At 41.5% G+C, this 14,771-nt stretch overlaps 1 protein-coding gene across 2 annotated transcripts in view; it reads left to right on the top strand.

Moving 5' to 3' along the window:
• Positions 1 to 14,771, top strand: part of LOC125462696 (sodium-coupled monocarboxylate transporter 1-like) — an 84,178-nt gene that overhangs the window by 23,528 nt on the left and 45,879 nt on the right. For both annotated transcript variants that reach the window (XM_059653227.1, XM_059653228.1), the window contains 2 exons: positions 10,593 to 10,733; positions 11,438 to 11,567. In XM_059653227.1, coding sequence (XP_059509210.1) covers positions 10,593 to 10,733; positions 11,438 to 11,567 — 271 coding nt within the window. The remainder of the gene's footprint in view (positions 1 to 10,592; positions 10,734 to 11,437; positions 11,568 to 14,771) is intronic.

Here is a 14,771-nt window from a genome sequence, read left to right as displayed (position 1 = left end):
AAGCTTGAGACATCGAGGCTAATTGGCAACATATCCACAGTCTCTCCAACACTGACACTCACTACCATCTACAAAGTGCTGCTCAGAAATTCACCCATGCTGCTTAGACAATACCTTCCAAACACATGATCAGTACTATCTGAAGGACAAGGGCAGCATATACAAGGGAACACTGCCAACGCAGGTTCCTCTCCAAGGCGCTCACCATCCTGACTGGAAATATATCGTTGTTCCTTCAGTATCATTAGGCCAGATTCTTGGCACTTTCTCCCTGTTGACACATTGTACCTCCTTATAGCAAAAGGCCCATACCCGCTCAAGAAGACAGCTCACCATCTTCTCGAGGAACGAGAGAAGAGTAATGAATGCTCACCCAGCCAGCGACACCCAAGACCTAGGAAGGAATAAAAATAAATAGCTGGTAGTGAGTTAGAAAAAGGGCAGTGTCTTTACTCAGACTTGTCCAGGAGTAACTTGGCTCAGACAACTCTATAACAAGTATTTACTATCCTGGGGTAAAATTATAAACGTCAGAAGGCAAATGTCTTTCCAGTGAACTGGAACTGTTAGCAAAATGACTGAGAGTAAAAGGATCAAGTGTTGTCTTGCCTAAACCTCTGAGTTTGGCTTAAAAGGGTTTGGGGTCAGAAACCACAAATACTGAACTCATTAGGTCGAAGGATTTTTAAAAAAATTTATTTTGTAGGACGTGGGTGTCGCTGGGGCTCCCTGAAGCCACACTCAATCGAATGCAGCATTGATGTCAAGGGCTGTCATTCTCACCACCCCTCTGGAATTTAGCTCATTTGCCTATGTTTGAACCAAGGCCGTAATGAGGTCAGGAGCTGAGTGGCCCTGGCGGAACCAGAACTAAACATCACTGTGCAGGTTATTGCTGAGTGGATGCTGCTTGATAGCACTGTTGAAGACACCTTCATCACTTTACTGATGATCAAGAGTAGATTGACATGGTGGTAATTGGCTGGGTTGGCTTTAACCTGCTTTTTATGTACAGGACATACTTAGGCAATTTTCCACATTGTTGGGTAGATGCCAGTGTTGTAACTGTACTGGAACAGCTTGGCTAAGGGAGCGGCAAGTTCTGAACCACAAGCCTTCAGTACTATTGCCATAATGTTGTCAAGGCATATATCCTTTACAATGTCCATTGCCTCCAGCCATTTATTAATATCATGTAGAATGAATCAAATTGGCTGAAGACTGGTATCTGTAATGGTGGGAACCACTGGAGGAGACCGAGATGTATTATCCACTTGGCACTTCTGGCTGAAGATTGCTATGAAAGCTTCAGCCTTATGTTTTGCTCTGATGTGCTGGACACTTCTATCATTGAGGATGGGGATATTTGTAGAGCCACCTCCTCTAGTGAATTGTTTAATCGTCCACCAAAATTCACGACTGGATATGGCAGGACTGCAGAGCTTAGAACTTATCCATTGGTTGTGGGATTGCTTAGCTCTGCCTATCACTTGCTGCTTATCCTGTTTGGCATGTAGGTAGTCCTGTTTGGTGGCTTCATCAGGTTGAAACCTAACCTTCAGGTATGCCTGGCACTGCTCTTGGCATGCCCCCCTGCACTCTCCACTGAACCAGAGTTCCCTCCCTCACCCCAGCTTGATGGTAATTGTTGAGTGGGGTATATGCCAGGCGATGAGGTTACAGATTGTGCTGAAATAAATTTTACTGCTGTTGGTGGCCTACAGTGCCTCATGTCCAGTCTTGAGTTGCTAAATCTGTTCGAAGTCTGTCCCATTTAGCATGGTCATAGTACTATACAAAATAATGGAGGTTATTCTCAATGTGAAAGCGGGACATAGTCTCCATAAGGATTGTGCGCTGGTCACTCTTACTGATACTTACTGCGTAGTTTGGGTTCCTGTCAGGGCCACTCAGCTTCTGACCTCCTTACAGCCTTGATACAAACATGGACAAAAGAACTCAATGACAGAAGCATCTGCAGATGGCTGACTGATGAAGATGAGGCCCGAGTCTGTTTTTCCATCTTGTTGGTTCCCTCACCAACTGCTGTAGACCCAGTGTAGCAGCTGTGTGCTTTAAGACCTGATCAGCTCAATCAGTAGTACTGCTGCTGGGCCACTCCTGGTGGTGGACACAGAAATCCCCTACCCAAAAGTACATTTTGTGCTCTTGCCGTCCTCAGTGCTTCCTCAATGTGTTGGCCAACATGGAACAGTACTGATCCATCAGCCAAGAGAGGAAGGTATGTGATAATCAGAAGTAGGTTTTCTTGCCCATGTTCAGTCTGAAGCCATGACACTTCATGGGGTCAAGTGTCAATATTGAAGACTCCCAGAGCAACTCCCTGCTGACTGTATATCACTGCAACACCACCTCTGCTGGGTCTGCCCTACTGGTGATACAGGACATATCCAGGGATGATGATGGTGGTGTCTGGGACATTGTAAGGTATGATTCCTTGAGTATGACTGTGTCACTCTCTTGCTTGACTAGTCTGTGAGACAGCTCTCCCAGTTTTGGCAGTAGCTGCCAGATGTTAGTGAGGAGGACCTTGCAAGGTCGACGGGACTGTTTCTGCTGTTGTCTTTTCTGGTACCTAGATCAATGCCAGGTGATCTGTCTGGTTTCATTTCTTTGACACTTTGTAGTGATTTACAACTGAATGGCTTGCTGTCCCATTTATGTGAGCAATTGTGAGTCAACCACATTGCTGAGGGTCTGGAGTCCCATGTAGGCCAGACCAGGTGAGGATGGCAGTTTTCCTTCCCTGGAGGACATTTTTGAAGCGGATGGGTTTTTCCGACAATCAACAATGGTAGCATGGTCATCAGTAGCTTCTTAATTTCATATTTTTGTTTAGTTGAGTTCAAATTCCATCATCTGCCAGAACATTGTCTGAGCCTCTGGATGAACAGTCTAGTGATAATACAACTGGGCCACCGCCTTCCCTATGTGGATGTTACAATTTCTACTGTTTTAAATGTCAAAATAGGCACATGTTCAAGTTTGTGGTCTCACAGGAAGTTGCCAGAACTCTTAATGAACCTTGTTATAATGTTGCTGATCAAGAGGACATGGAGCTAATTTCTTCCTGATCTTTCCCCTGCATGTACAGACTCAATCTGACAATCTCAACTGGATCTGCTCGACTTGAGATTGGATATCTACTTTACGCTAGCTGAACACATGGTGGGATTACCACCTCAGGACTTACTGTCTGGGTTGTTGACTTGCTCACCAAGCTGACAAGTTAGCTCATAGACATTTTGTCACCAAACTAGTTAACATAATCAATTTGCCTTCGATGAAGTGTCGGTGTTCTGTCCCGTTTGCTATTTACGTGTCTCGGTTTGCTGGGGTGGGTGGCATCACTTCTGGATTAGTTTCAGCAAACCAAGACGTAAATAGCAAGCGGGACGGAACACCAGTGCTTCACCGGAGGCGCACTGATAATGTTACCTAGTATTGTGACGAAATGTCTGCGAAAAAACTTGTCAGCTCGGCAAGCAAGTCAAAAACCACATCAACAACCCGAGCTACAAATTTTCACCAAAACCTTGAACCTGGTCTCTCTCTAAGCACCAAGCTTGGAGCACAGGACTAATCACAAATGGGCAGAAACGGAACTAACTTTAACCAAGTGGATGATGGAATGGATGGTGAAGAGTACTCCTTAGAGATTGAGAATTATGACATACCATTGTGTAGGAGTGTACAAACTAAGTTTCATTGTTTACATGACTCAAAGACTCACAAACTAAATTATAATTTTTGGTGTTTTCCTGTTCTAAAATTCTACCTCAAACTCCGTAATCTCTCGTCCCCTTCTCATCAGTCTTATTGATGGGAGACAGCTGAAGAGGAAGCTTCATAGAGTTGTATTAAATATTAAACAGCGAATGATAAAGGCAAATTTAGCATCCACTGCTAATTGACAATAGAAAAAAAAAATCATTGGTTTATTCTTGGATACAGAATTGGCTGGCCAACAGAAGACAGCGAGTGGTAGTAGAAGGAAAATATTCTGCCTGGAAGTCAGTGGTGAGTGGTGTTCCACAGGGCTCTGTCCTTGGGCCTCTACTGTTTGTAATTTTTATTAATGACTTGGACGAGGGGATTGAAGGATGGGTCAGCAAGTTTGCAGACAACACAAAGGTCGGAGGTGTCGTTGACAGTGTAGAGGGCTGTTGTAGGCTGCAGCGGGACATTGACAGGATGCAGAGATGGGCTGAGAGGTGGCAGATGGAGTTCAACCTGGATAAATGCGAGGTGATGCATTTTGGAAGGTCGAATTTGAAAGCTGAGTACAGGATTAAGGATAGGATTCTTGGCAGCGTAGAGGAACAGAGGGATCTTGGTGTGCAGATACATAGATCCCTTAAAATGGCCACCCAAGTGGACAGGGTTGTTAAGAAAGCATATGGTGTTTTGGCTTTCATTAACAGGGGGATTGAGTTTAAGAGTTGTGAGATCTTGTTGCAGCTCTATAAAACTTTGGTTTGACCGCACTTGGAATACTGCGTCCAGTTCTGGGCGCCCTATTATAGGAAAGATGTGGATGCTTTGGAGAGGGTTCAGAGGAGGTTTACCAGGATGCTGCCTGGACTGGAGGGCTTATCTTATGAAGAGAGGTTGACTGAGCTCGGTCTCTTTTCATTGGAGAAAAGGAGGAGGAGAGGGGACCTAATTGAGGTATACAAGATAATGAGAGGCATAGATAGAGTTGATAGCCAGAGACTATTTCCCAGGGCAGAAATGGCTAGCACGAGGGGTCATAGTTTTAAGCTGGTTGGTGGAAAGTATAGAGGGGATGTCAGAGGCAGGTTCTTTACGCAGAGAGTTGTGAGAGCATGGAATGCGTTGCCAGCAGCAGTTGTGGAAGCAAGGTCATTGGGGTCATTTAAGAGACTGCTGGACATGTATATGGTCACAGAAATTTGAGGGTGCATACATGAGGATCAATGGTCGGCACAACATTGTGGGCTGAAGGACCTGTTCTGTGCTGTACTGTTCTATGTTCTAGTCAAAAATTGATATCAAAGGTAAAAGGCATACTGAGGAGATTGGAAATCTTAAAATAAAACAAGAAAATGCTGGGACAAAATTTAGCAGATTTCGCAGTACCAGTGTAGGGAGAATAACAGATTTAATGGCAGGGATTTAATGCTTTTAACCTTTGGTGATGAGCTTCTTCAAAAGTGACAAACATCTACTGCCATCGGCGAGAAACACCAGTCAGAGGGACATTGACTGGCTCACAGCTCAGCTTATCAAGTGCCTTGCCTGTGAAGCCGCACCCTGTCTAAAATTACCAACACATCAGTGCCCACCAGCTCCTGAGACCTGGAGAGGTTCGGTAATCCGTAGGCTGTGCAAACATGCTGATCTGCACTGACAAGAAATAAGTGGTTTTTGGGGTACAGGAAGGGACAGGGGTCTTGGGAAGAGGTGGATCATAGGAGTTGAGGTCTCAAGGTTGAAGGACAAGGGGTCGTGTTCAGTTGCATCCTCTTCCCTGCCTCCTTATCCATGTTCTCAGTTCTTCCTAGATTGAACAAATGCAGGCTTCCCCAACTAGGCAGGCAGGTTGTCTGGTTTCCTGTGAGGAAGGCAGCCACTTTTTTCTCTTGCCAGCAAGGCAAGTAGTCATGTTGGTGGCAGGTTGAGAGTATTATTTGGCTGTTATTGAAGAGTGTGGCTATCTCTGCAGAACCAGTTCACCCTATTATTTGCTCATCCTGCCATTTGCCTTGTCAGTGCTCAGGAGGGAAGCATCCAGCCTGTTTAGTTTCGGATCTGTGATCTTTTATCAGCATTGGGGAAATGTAATGTTGTAACAAGAGGTGGGTGGGGCAAGTGCAAAGACTTAAGACAGAAGAGGGTCGTCGGGAATGGACTTAGAATTAGGAAAAAACAAAAGGCTGGAGGAGGTTAGCAATGAACTGCAAGAAAAATAAAGGTAACAAACCAAAAAAGATAATAAAATTGGGCAGATCATGGTGTGAAATAGTTGGACCCAGTTTTGAATGTTGAAACTGAATCATGCTTAATTGAAAGGTGAGACTTGTCAACCCACCTGGAATGGCCAGGAGTCTGTTGGATTCAGCCACTATCTCCTGGCTGCTTTTAAAAGCAAATTGGGAGAGTTTAAAGGTAGTTCAAAATGTTTACTTTTGCTTGCATTTGTCACCAGGAAAAGAACAAATGACTTGATGATGATGGGCTTGTAGCACATGTTGAATTTGGCAGTTAAGATGTTGTAGGTATCACAGAGACTCAGCTGCAAAAGGATCAGTGCTGGGACTAAATATCCAAGGATATACGTCCGATCAAGAAGACAGACACATGGACAGACGGATGGACTTACCTTGTTAGAAAGAACTGAAATTAAATCATTAAGAAGAAGGAATATTGGGCTAGAAAGAGTTGAATCCATCTGGGTAGAGTTGAGGAGCCACAAAGGAAAAGAAAGTCCCTGATAGTAGTTATCTAGAGGCCTCCTAGCAGTAGTCAGGAAATGGGACAGAAAATAAATTGAGAAGTAGAAAAGACTCATGCACTTTCTGCCTCTTCTGATGATTACCCATCTGCAATTTCAAAGTCATTGACCTACATTGTTGTCCTATCCAACAATGCCCTAATTTTAAATACTCATCCATGTTTCTGTGATCTCTTACTCGCCATCAGCTGGATAAGCCTCTAAATAGCCTGCTGCCTTCTAGCTCTGACTTCTTGAGTATCCATATGTTCCTTTATTCCACTGCTGCAGGCTGCAAATTCAGCAGCCATGGCCCTGATCCAGAGAATCTCCTCCCTAAATGTCATCATCCCTCTATGTTGCACTTCCTTTCAGAGCCTCCTGAAAACATAACTCAGAACCTAACATCCTGTGATGATGCTGATTTTCTGAGGTGAAAATCTGATCAAACGTCTGAGAAATAACTGGGGTATATTTTGCTACATTAAAGATGTTATATAAATACAAGGTATTATTGTTCTTGATACCTCAAAAGACAGGATAATGCCCACTGTCCAATATTGGCATCATTCCCTGGCTTTGGAAATGGCCAGGAGAACTGTTCCAGACAAATGGCCATGATTAAGAGTCATCCCATTGTAAATTCCACGCTAAGGCAGGCTTTGGCACTGAGAAAAGGGGTAGAAATTGGAGCTATAAGTCTCTATGTTAGTGTCTGCTGTGTGTGCTGGATCTGTGAGAATGTAATTTCCAGGAACTGAAAGAGATTTCACACTGAGTGGCATCCCCTAACAATAAGCAATGTGTTTACCCATTCATTTGCAGATAATATAGTGCATAATTAATTTTTAATAGTTTTTTAATGAGCAGTTTTCCTTTTGTTCAGTGAAAAACAATGTAAAAGAGATGAGGATTGAAATATGACTCCTATAATTTTTTCCAAGATGTACAGGTGAGGCAGTGCCTTCACTTCCTGTGCACCCCAGCCCCATTGTGAAAACTTTGAATTTCTCCCTGGAGTGTGAGGGTCTTTGTGGAATGGTGCAGGTCACACTCAACTGCCTTTACTGCAAACTCTGTCTGGACAACTTGTGGAATAGATGCCTTTTTCTCAGTCTGCAGAAATCTGTTCCTTTCAGGCCTTACTCCAGCCAGCTGATCACAACTATTTCAGAAAACCTGAGGACCTTCTGCCTCCAGGTCCTTCATTAAACGAGGGAAGGTTCACCCAAAGAGAGTGACTTAATGAATAAACGCTATTGTTTTAAAAGAGTGAGAAAAATAAACATTCAGAATAGTCTGCCATGTAGTGTAATACTTAAAACACATTGGAACCATTCAAATAAGTACTGGAATTAATCAGAATTTGATATGAAACGTGAGGGTACTGAATGATGTTGATGGAGAATTAGGGCTCTGAAGGAATGATCTATTGAGAGAAGTGGGGGACTGATTATTGCCCAGTCGAATGCACAATTTCTATCTCAAATGTGTCACAAGTTACACCATACTGAGACAAACTGAGATAGTAAAGCAGCCTCATACAAAACCTGCCATAGTGATCCCAATTATCCATTCCTACACTATGTAAATGTGACCTGTAAAGTCAACTTAAATGTATCCTTCCTTTCAATCTCCAAATTATAATGCACACAATGAGAATCTCCAAATCATTGGCTCCTTTTTATATTCTGTGTTATCTAATGTTACTGGGAGTCCTTCATCATAAGACAAGGGACTTTGTGTCAGTGATTTCTGGTATTTTCCCGGGTGACCACTGCTGGCAACTTGTGTTATTTGCCATTTCTACCAGTAGGAGGTACTGAGCAAGGGTAATCGGAAAAATCAAATTTTTATATGAAGTTGTTCACTGCCACCAATGCTCCTTTGCCTTTGGCAAATGTTGTGATTGCTTATTGAGGATACACTCCTGTAGAGTACAGAAAAGATATCGTTAATAGAAAACAAGAAAGTTATTGCATAATAGCAATATATGTACCGCAGTTAGGCATTCATAATGACTAGGACCTTATGAAGCAGATATATCAGCTCGTTCGAAAAGCTAAAATCCTACTACTGATCTCCACCCACAAACTGTGTGTCGTCACAACTTCAGTTTGAAGATTGCCTCAACAATTGTGCGTCGCTGATCCATAGGCCATTGTGAAATATATAGTGCTTAAAATCACAATGAACCACAAAAATGAACAATTTGCCTGACTGACTGCTCCTCAGAATGAAAGCAATCCACAACAGATTTTGTCAGTAACTATAAAACAACTATTTATTGTAATACCCGTAACTGCAACAAGAGCAGAGAGAAAAAAGACTATCTCTTCTACAACTGCAACCTTTCAAAACCTTCAATAACGTACATTCAAACATGATTTAAGACAAAAGAAAAATGGCTTAACATATATTGTGGATGGTAAAGCAATATATTCAGGATAAAAATAATTCTGAAAAGCAAGTCTCTAGACTATAAGGTTGAAAGTGATTTAGATTTTTCTTTAGATTTTTATCAGTTCTTTAGATTTTTACAATGAAGATATGCTGTAGGGTGATGGTTGTTCTTTGACTCAGTGGGTGCTCAAGCCTTGACTTGTTTTAGACTTTTTTTTCATTTGATCTACCAAAGATTTATTTTTTTAATCTTCTCCCACACACACACACACACACGCACACACATACAGAAATATGGAGATGGATGCTTTCTCACTGTGGGTTCTAGATGTTTTTTCTCTGCAGTTCTTGGCATAAGGGTTGTCTAGATTAGGTGGGTTATAGGGGGATGAGTCTAGGTGGGATGCCATGAGGTTTGGTGTGGACTTGTTGAGCCAAAGGGCCTGTTTCCACATTGTAGGTATACTCTATTAAAAAAAGCTTACAACATTTTAACACTCTGCAGATCAACCAATCAGAGGGCTGTTGTCAGGCAGAATTTCCTTAACTTGAAAGGTACTTGCTGCTGCTCAGTGTTGAATCCTCCCTCTTACTGCTTCAGAAAGCAACATTGTATTACACAACTCAAAAATATGCAACAATAGATTTTCAAGTTGCAAAGTTCTTCTGATCTTTCTGTACCATCAGTCGTTTCAGTTTATAGCCCCAAAAACCAAAAGACAGGGAATCCTCAATTTATGAAAGCCTGACAAGTACACTCATACTTGAGAACATGGTCTCACGTGAGCTTAGTTTTAAGAATCTGACGTACAGATATTTCCTGGATGTGAAAATGGTTCCTTTGTAATGCTCTGCATTATCTTCCAAGTTGTGTTCAAATTGACTTGTAGATAGATTGCAAAACAGAATGCTTACACAACCTGGGGACTGTCTGTAAATAGTGTGACATCAGGAACTGGGTAGAGCTGATATAACACGAACATGAACCCCATCAGAACCATCACCTTATACAACATTTCATACATAATTAATTTGATTTACAGCCTCTGTTATTACAAAGTATTGGCAAGTGCAGAAGCGATGTTGTACAAGATCACAGAAGAGGGGAAATTATCAGGTTTTTTTGTGGTATGGTTGGCCCAAAATCTTCCTGATCATATTCAAGTTGTGTTACTTTGTCAAGATCTATTGCAGAGATTTGAGCCCATACTCCAAGTTGATATTTTGGAGTATATCAACTCCATCTGCACAGTTGGAGAGTGCTGAATTGTCAGGGATGTTGCCTTTTAAAGGAGGCATTAAACTGATGCCCTGTCTGCCCTCTCAGGTGGCCGTAAATTATTCCATCACATCTTTCAAAAAGAGCGGTGGGGTTCACTTCAAGAGTATGTCATTAGTTATTTGGGCCATTGTAAAAATATGAGAAGTGTGGTGTTATTGGATGGTAACGTACAAGTTATTGATATTTCCTGAATTGAACAATCAGAACAGACAGGTAGGGCAGCAAGTAAATGCCAACGTCAAAGGAATCGTCTTTTGGACAGGTAACACTGCCTCACCACTGTACTATTCTAACAGCTGAGATCATGGGCCCATGTGGGCATGTACTAGTGCACACAATGTCTTGCTTGTCTCTAATTGTTACTCCAGCAATAAATCTACAGCAAATCAAACAGTCGAACCTCACCACTGTTTCCTTGCCTGTTCTCAGCTTTGATCCAAGCCCAACAAGACGACACACCTTCTGGACGATCGTGGTTGGTGGAACCTTTGTGTGGACAGCTATTTATGGCGTCAATCAGTCTCAGGTTCAGCGATACATTGCTTGTAGAAGCCAGCTTGAAGCTAAACTGTAAGTATCAGCTCTACAGTTGCCTGCATCTATTGCACTATGTGACATGGGGCTCAAGTATTTCAGCGGTGATTATGTTACAGGTGCTATAAATAAACCATGTTGCCCACAATCTCCAGGTATTCTTTGATCATGGCACCAGCTCCTCTCTACTTGTCCCAAACATTATCCTGTTTGTAAAACGGTGCAGAGGAAACCCCAGTCTAGGGAGTAATCTAATCAAACCACCACAAGATTTATAGGTTCATATTTTTTACTGTTGGATCAATCAGAATTCGATATTTTAACAGCTCCATAAACCCCAACTGATCATGATTCACTGATGTGATAGATCTATGGAAAAACACACCTTAACAAGAAAAAGAATTTTCTCCCATTATAAATGTGCAGAGCTTTTCATTACTGCAATCACTGCAACATCTGTCTTTTTAAATCTTTCTTGTTTTGAGGCCATGTTGAAAAAAAAATTTGCCATTGTGCTGTGTGATTCCTGAAAAATTGAAAAGTTGGTTGCATAAACATGGTTCTCAGTCTCAGATTTGACACGAGCTCTGGAGCTCTTTGGTCCAGGACTGACAGTGCACCTTATTTTTTTCACCCCAGAACTATATTGACTTGTTTTTTTTACAAATGTCTCTCAACAATTATAAGATGCTCACTTCCTGTCTCTTGAAACTGCTATTCTCATATTTTCTTTGTTTCAGAGCTCTCTACATCAATTTGGTTGGCCTGTGGATAATAGCCATTTCTGCAGTGTTTACTGGGCTCACAATGTACTCTATTTATCACCAATGTGATCCCCTGACTCAGAAGAAAATCAGAGCATCCGACCAGGTAAGCTGTCAGCAGCGAGGTCATGGACTATCCTTACAGCTCATGAGGACGTGTGGTCCAATGGGTTCACGCCAGGTCTCTGTAGAACAATTCAGTTAGTCATATTCCCTTGCTGCATGACCAGAAATTTTACTAGTTACCTGTGTCAGACGCTTGTCTAGTTCTCTTGTGAAATCATTGATCATTTCACCTTCTTCCGAAGCAGTGAATTCCAGGTTATTACCAGTTAGTACATTAAACAGTTTGCTTCATTATTTCTTGCCCTTAAATTCTTGTCCTTTAGTCTTGGTGTGATCAACTAATGGCAAAACCTTTACTTTTCCCACCTTATTAAACATTCATACTCTTTTATATCTCTATTTCCAACTTTACTCCAAGGAGAACAATCCACTTTCTCTAACCTAATGCTGTAGCTAAACACCCCCATCCTTGGTGAATTCTGGTAAATCTCCTCTGTACTTCTGTAACAGGTTTTCTCAAGTGTGGAGACCAGAACTGGACATATTACTCTGAAAGCAGTCTGACCAGAGATATATTAAAGATTCAACATAATTGCTCCTTCTTTTTAATTCAATAGTTCTATATGTGAAGGTCAAGATCCCATTTGTTTTACTTAATAGAGTTTCAGCATATACTGCCGGTATTAAAAATTTATACACATGAACCTTCCAAACGCTTCTATCCATGCCCTATCTTTAAAATTGTACCACTAAGTAAATGTACATTTCTCCTCTCCGTCTGTTCTGACAAAATGCATCACCTCATGCTTCTCTGTGTTAAATTTCTCCTCACCCACTCTGCTTATCCTACAAGTTGTGTTGCATTCAATTGATACCATTCACGTGGTTTGTCATTGTTCCAAGCTTGATATCTTCAGCACTTGGTGAAGTTTTGCCCTGTAGTCAGATGTTAGGTCACACAGTGAATCTGGAACAGACTCTTGGGGAACACCACTATCTACCTCCCTGGTGTCTGAAATATAACCATTTATAACTTGCTGTTTTCCACCCTTGTTGCCATTTGTTTGATCCAAGCTGATGTTGACCACAATTGCGTGAGGCTAGATTATATAACTTTCCTTTATTATTGTACATCATCAATTGCTTTCTTAACATCAATCTAAGCAAAATCCACTGCATTTTCTTCATTCACATTCTCTGTTACTTCATTAAAACGTCCAACCAAAACGTCAAAACAAACTTTCCAAACTGCTTGTTTATTATTTCTAACATCTCACTGACCGCTGATGTTCAGCTGGCCAGTCTGTGGTTATTGGGAATGTACGTATGCATTTTCTTGAACAAGATTGTCACATTTATGACTCTCCATCCTTTGACACCACCCTTGTCTCAAGAAAAGTTCTGTGAATATGGCAAGTTGTTTTGGTAACTGCCCCCATGCTTCCCTTGTAACCTGAGATGCAAACCATCTGGGCTGTGATTTGTCTACTGTCAGACTTTAAGTTTCGATAGCCATCCCTGTAAATCCTACTTTAAAATTTCAGCCTATGCCCACTACCGTGTATTTGTTTTCTGATATTTTGTCAGCATCTCCTTTGTAAAGATTGATGCAATGTGGTCACTAAGTATACTAGCTCTGTCCTCTGGCTTTTAGCATTATTGGTCCCTAATAATCTGTTGCATATCATTAGGATAGTGCACTTGAAATCAAACCCCATTTTCACCAGGGTCAGAACAAAAGCTAAAGGTTGTTAGAAGTACACACAATTCCCCAATTTACCTGTTTTCAGACCAGACTGAAAGCAGTTTCCTGTACTTTATGAGAATGACTATTTATTACTCATAAGTAGATTATAACTACAGATAAATAATAATGAACTATATGACATGTTTTACAGAACTGCGATATGACTTTATGAAAGTCTTGGCTCTGAGAAATATCAGTTTATTGATGCCTGCATTTTCTGTATTCCTTCGTGTCAGGGAGGTAATGGCCTAGTGATATTATCGCTGGACTGTTGATCCAGACACCCAGATAACTTTCTAGAGATCTGGGTTTGAATCCCACCATGATGAAATTTGAATTCAAATTTTATGGTTGTTGGAGAAACCCATCCAGTTCACTAATATCCTTAAGGGAAGGAAAGTGCTGTCCTCACCCATTTTCTCCTACATGTGAATCCAGACCCACAGCAATGTGGTTGATCTTTGGGCAACAAATGCTGGCCTAGCCAGTGACAATCTCATCCTGTGAGTGAATAAAGAAAAAAAAAGTTCTTCCAGTGGACTTTCATGTGCTACTCACAATATCTGGATGGTACCAATATTTGCTGAACATTCTTCACCTGCATGCACGTGAGACTTCCTCCACTTCAATGTGAGAACTCCACTTTGAAAACAACAACATTCTGGAACTCCTTTGGCTTCAGCTGTTTATGCCACCTTACTCAACCCTGGATCTGCTACTTTAGCTTCAATTAATGAAAAGATGCTAAACACCTCTTTTGACTTACCCTTATTCTTAAATAAATTTGCTGATACCCAGTCATTTGCTTGGGCTCTTTCTGTGACTTCGGGTGATGCGCTTTTTTAGCCATTGATCTGATCACTGCACACAATGGAAAACTTCCAAAAATTGCATGTGTTCTGTCTCATTAGCCTCAACTAGACTTTCTGTGCTAATAATCAAAGCTGTCACTTCTATTCTCGCACGTATTTCCCAGAAGTATATCAACTCCATTCACAGGTAATTCTTTAACAACCAAAATTCCCACTAGTCCTGGCAACAAGTCAATTTCACTTGGACTTTGCTCAAGGAATGAGAATAAACTCTGTGCCCGTCCTGTTCACCAACACTTTGGTTTTCATTGAATTATCTGGAGGGAAGTTTAAGTAGCCCCTGTATCTCTCAGTATAGGTTTGACTTGGATGCTTCCTTTGAAGAAAAAAAGGTTCTCTCTCCTTTAGACCAAAACCCCTCATATTTGTCATCTACACTGCATAATTCTAATACACTCACAGAAGTATTGACCTCCAGTTCCCTAGTTGTAGTAAATCTACAATCTGATCTGTGGTCTTTTCCCACGGAGTTTCAGTTTCAGACTCATTCTTACAATTTCCAGTATGTCCCATGGGTATTCCTCACAACTTCTAGCATTCTGTGTGAACTTGTTGCATTGGAAACACTTCGGCTTCGGTAGGTCACCCTCTGTAACTCCCCTTCTTCGATCATGGGGCATTCCCA

The sequence above is a fragment of the Stegostoma tigrinum genome, chromosome 21, assembly GCF_030684315.1.
Source record: "Stegostoma tigrinum isolate sSteTig4 chromosome 21, sSteTig4.hap1, whole genome shotgun sequence".
NCBI classification, from domain to species: Eukaryota; Metazoa; Chordata; class Chondrichthyes; order Orectolobiformes; family Stegostomatidae; genus Stegostoma; species Stegostoma tigrinum.
This window is presented reverse-complemented; position numbering and strand designations above follow the sequence as displayed.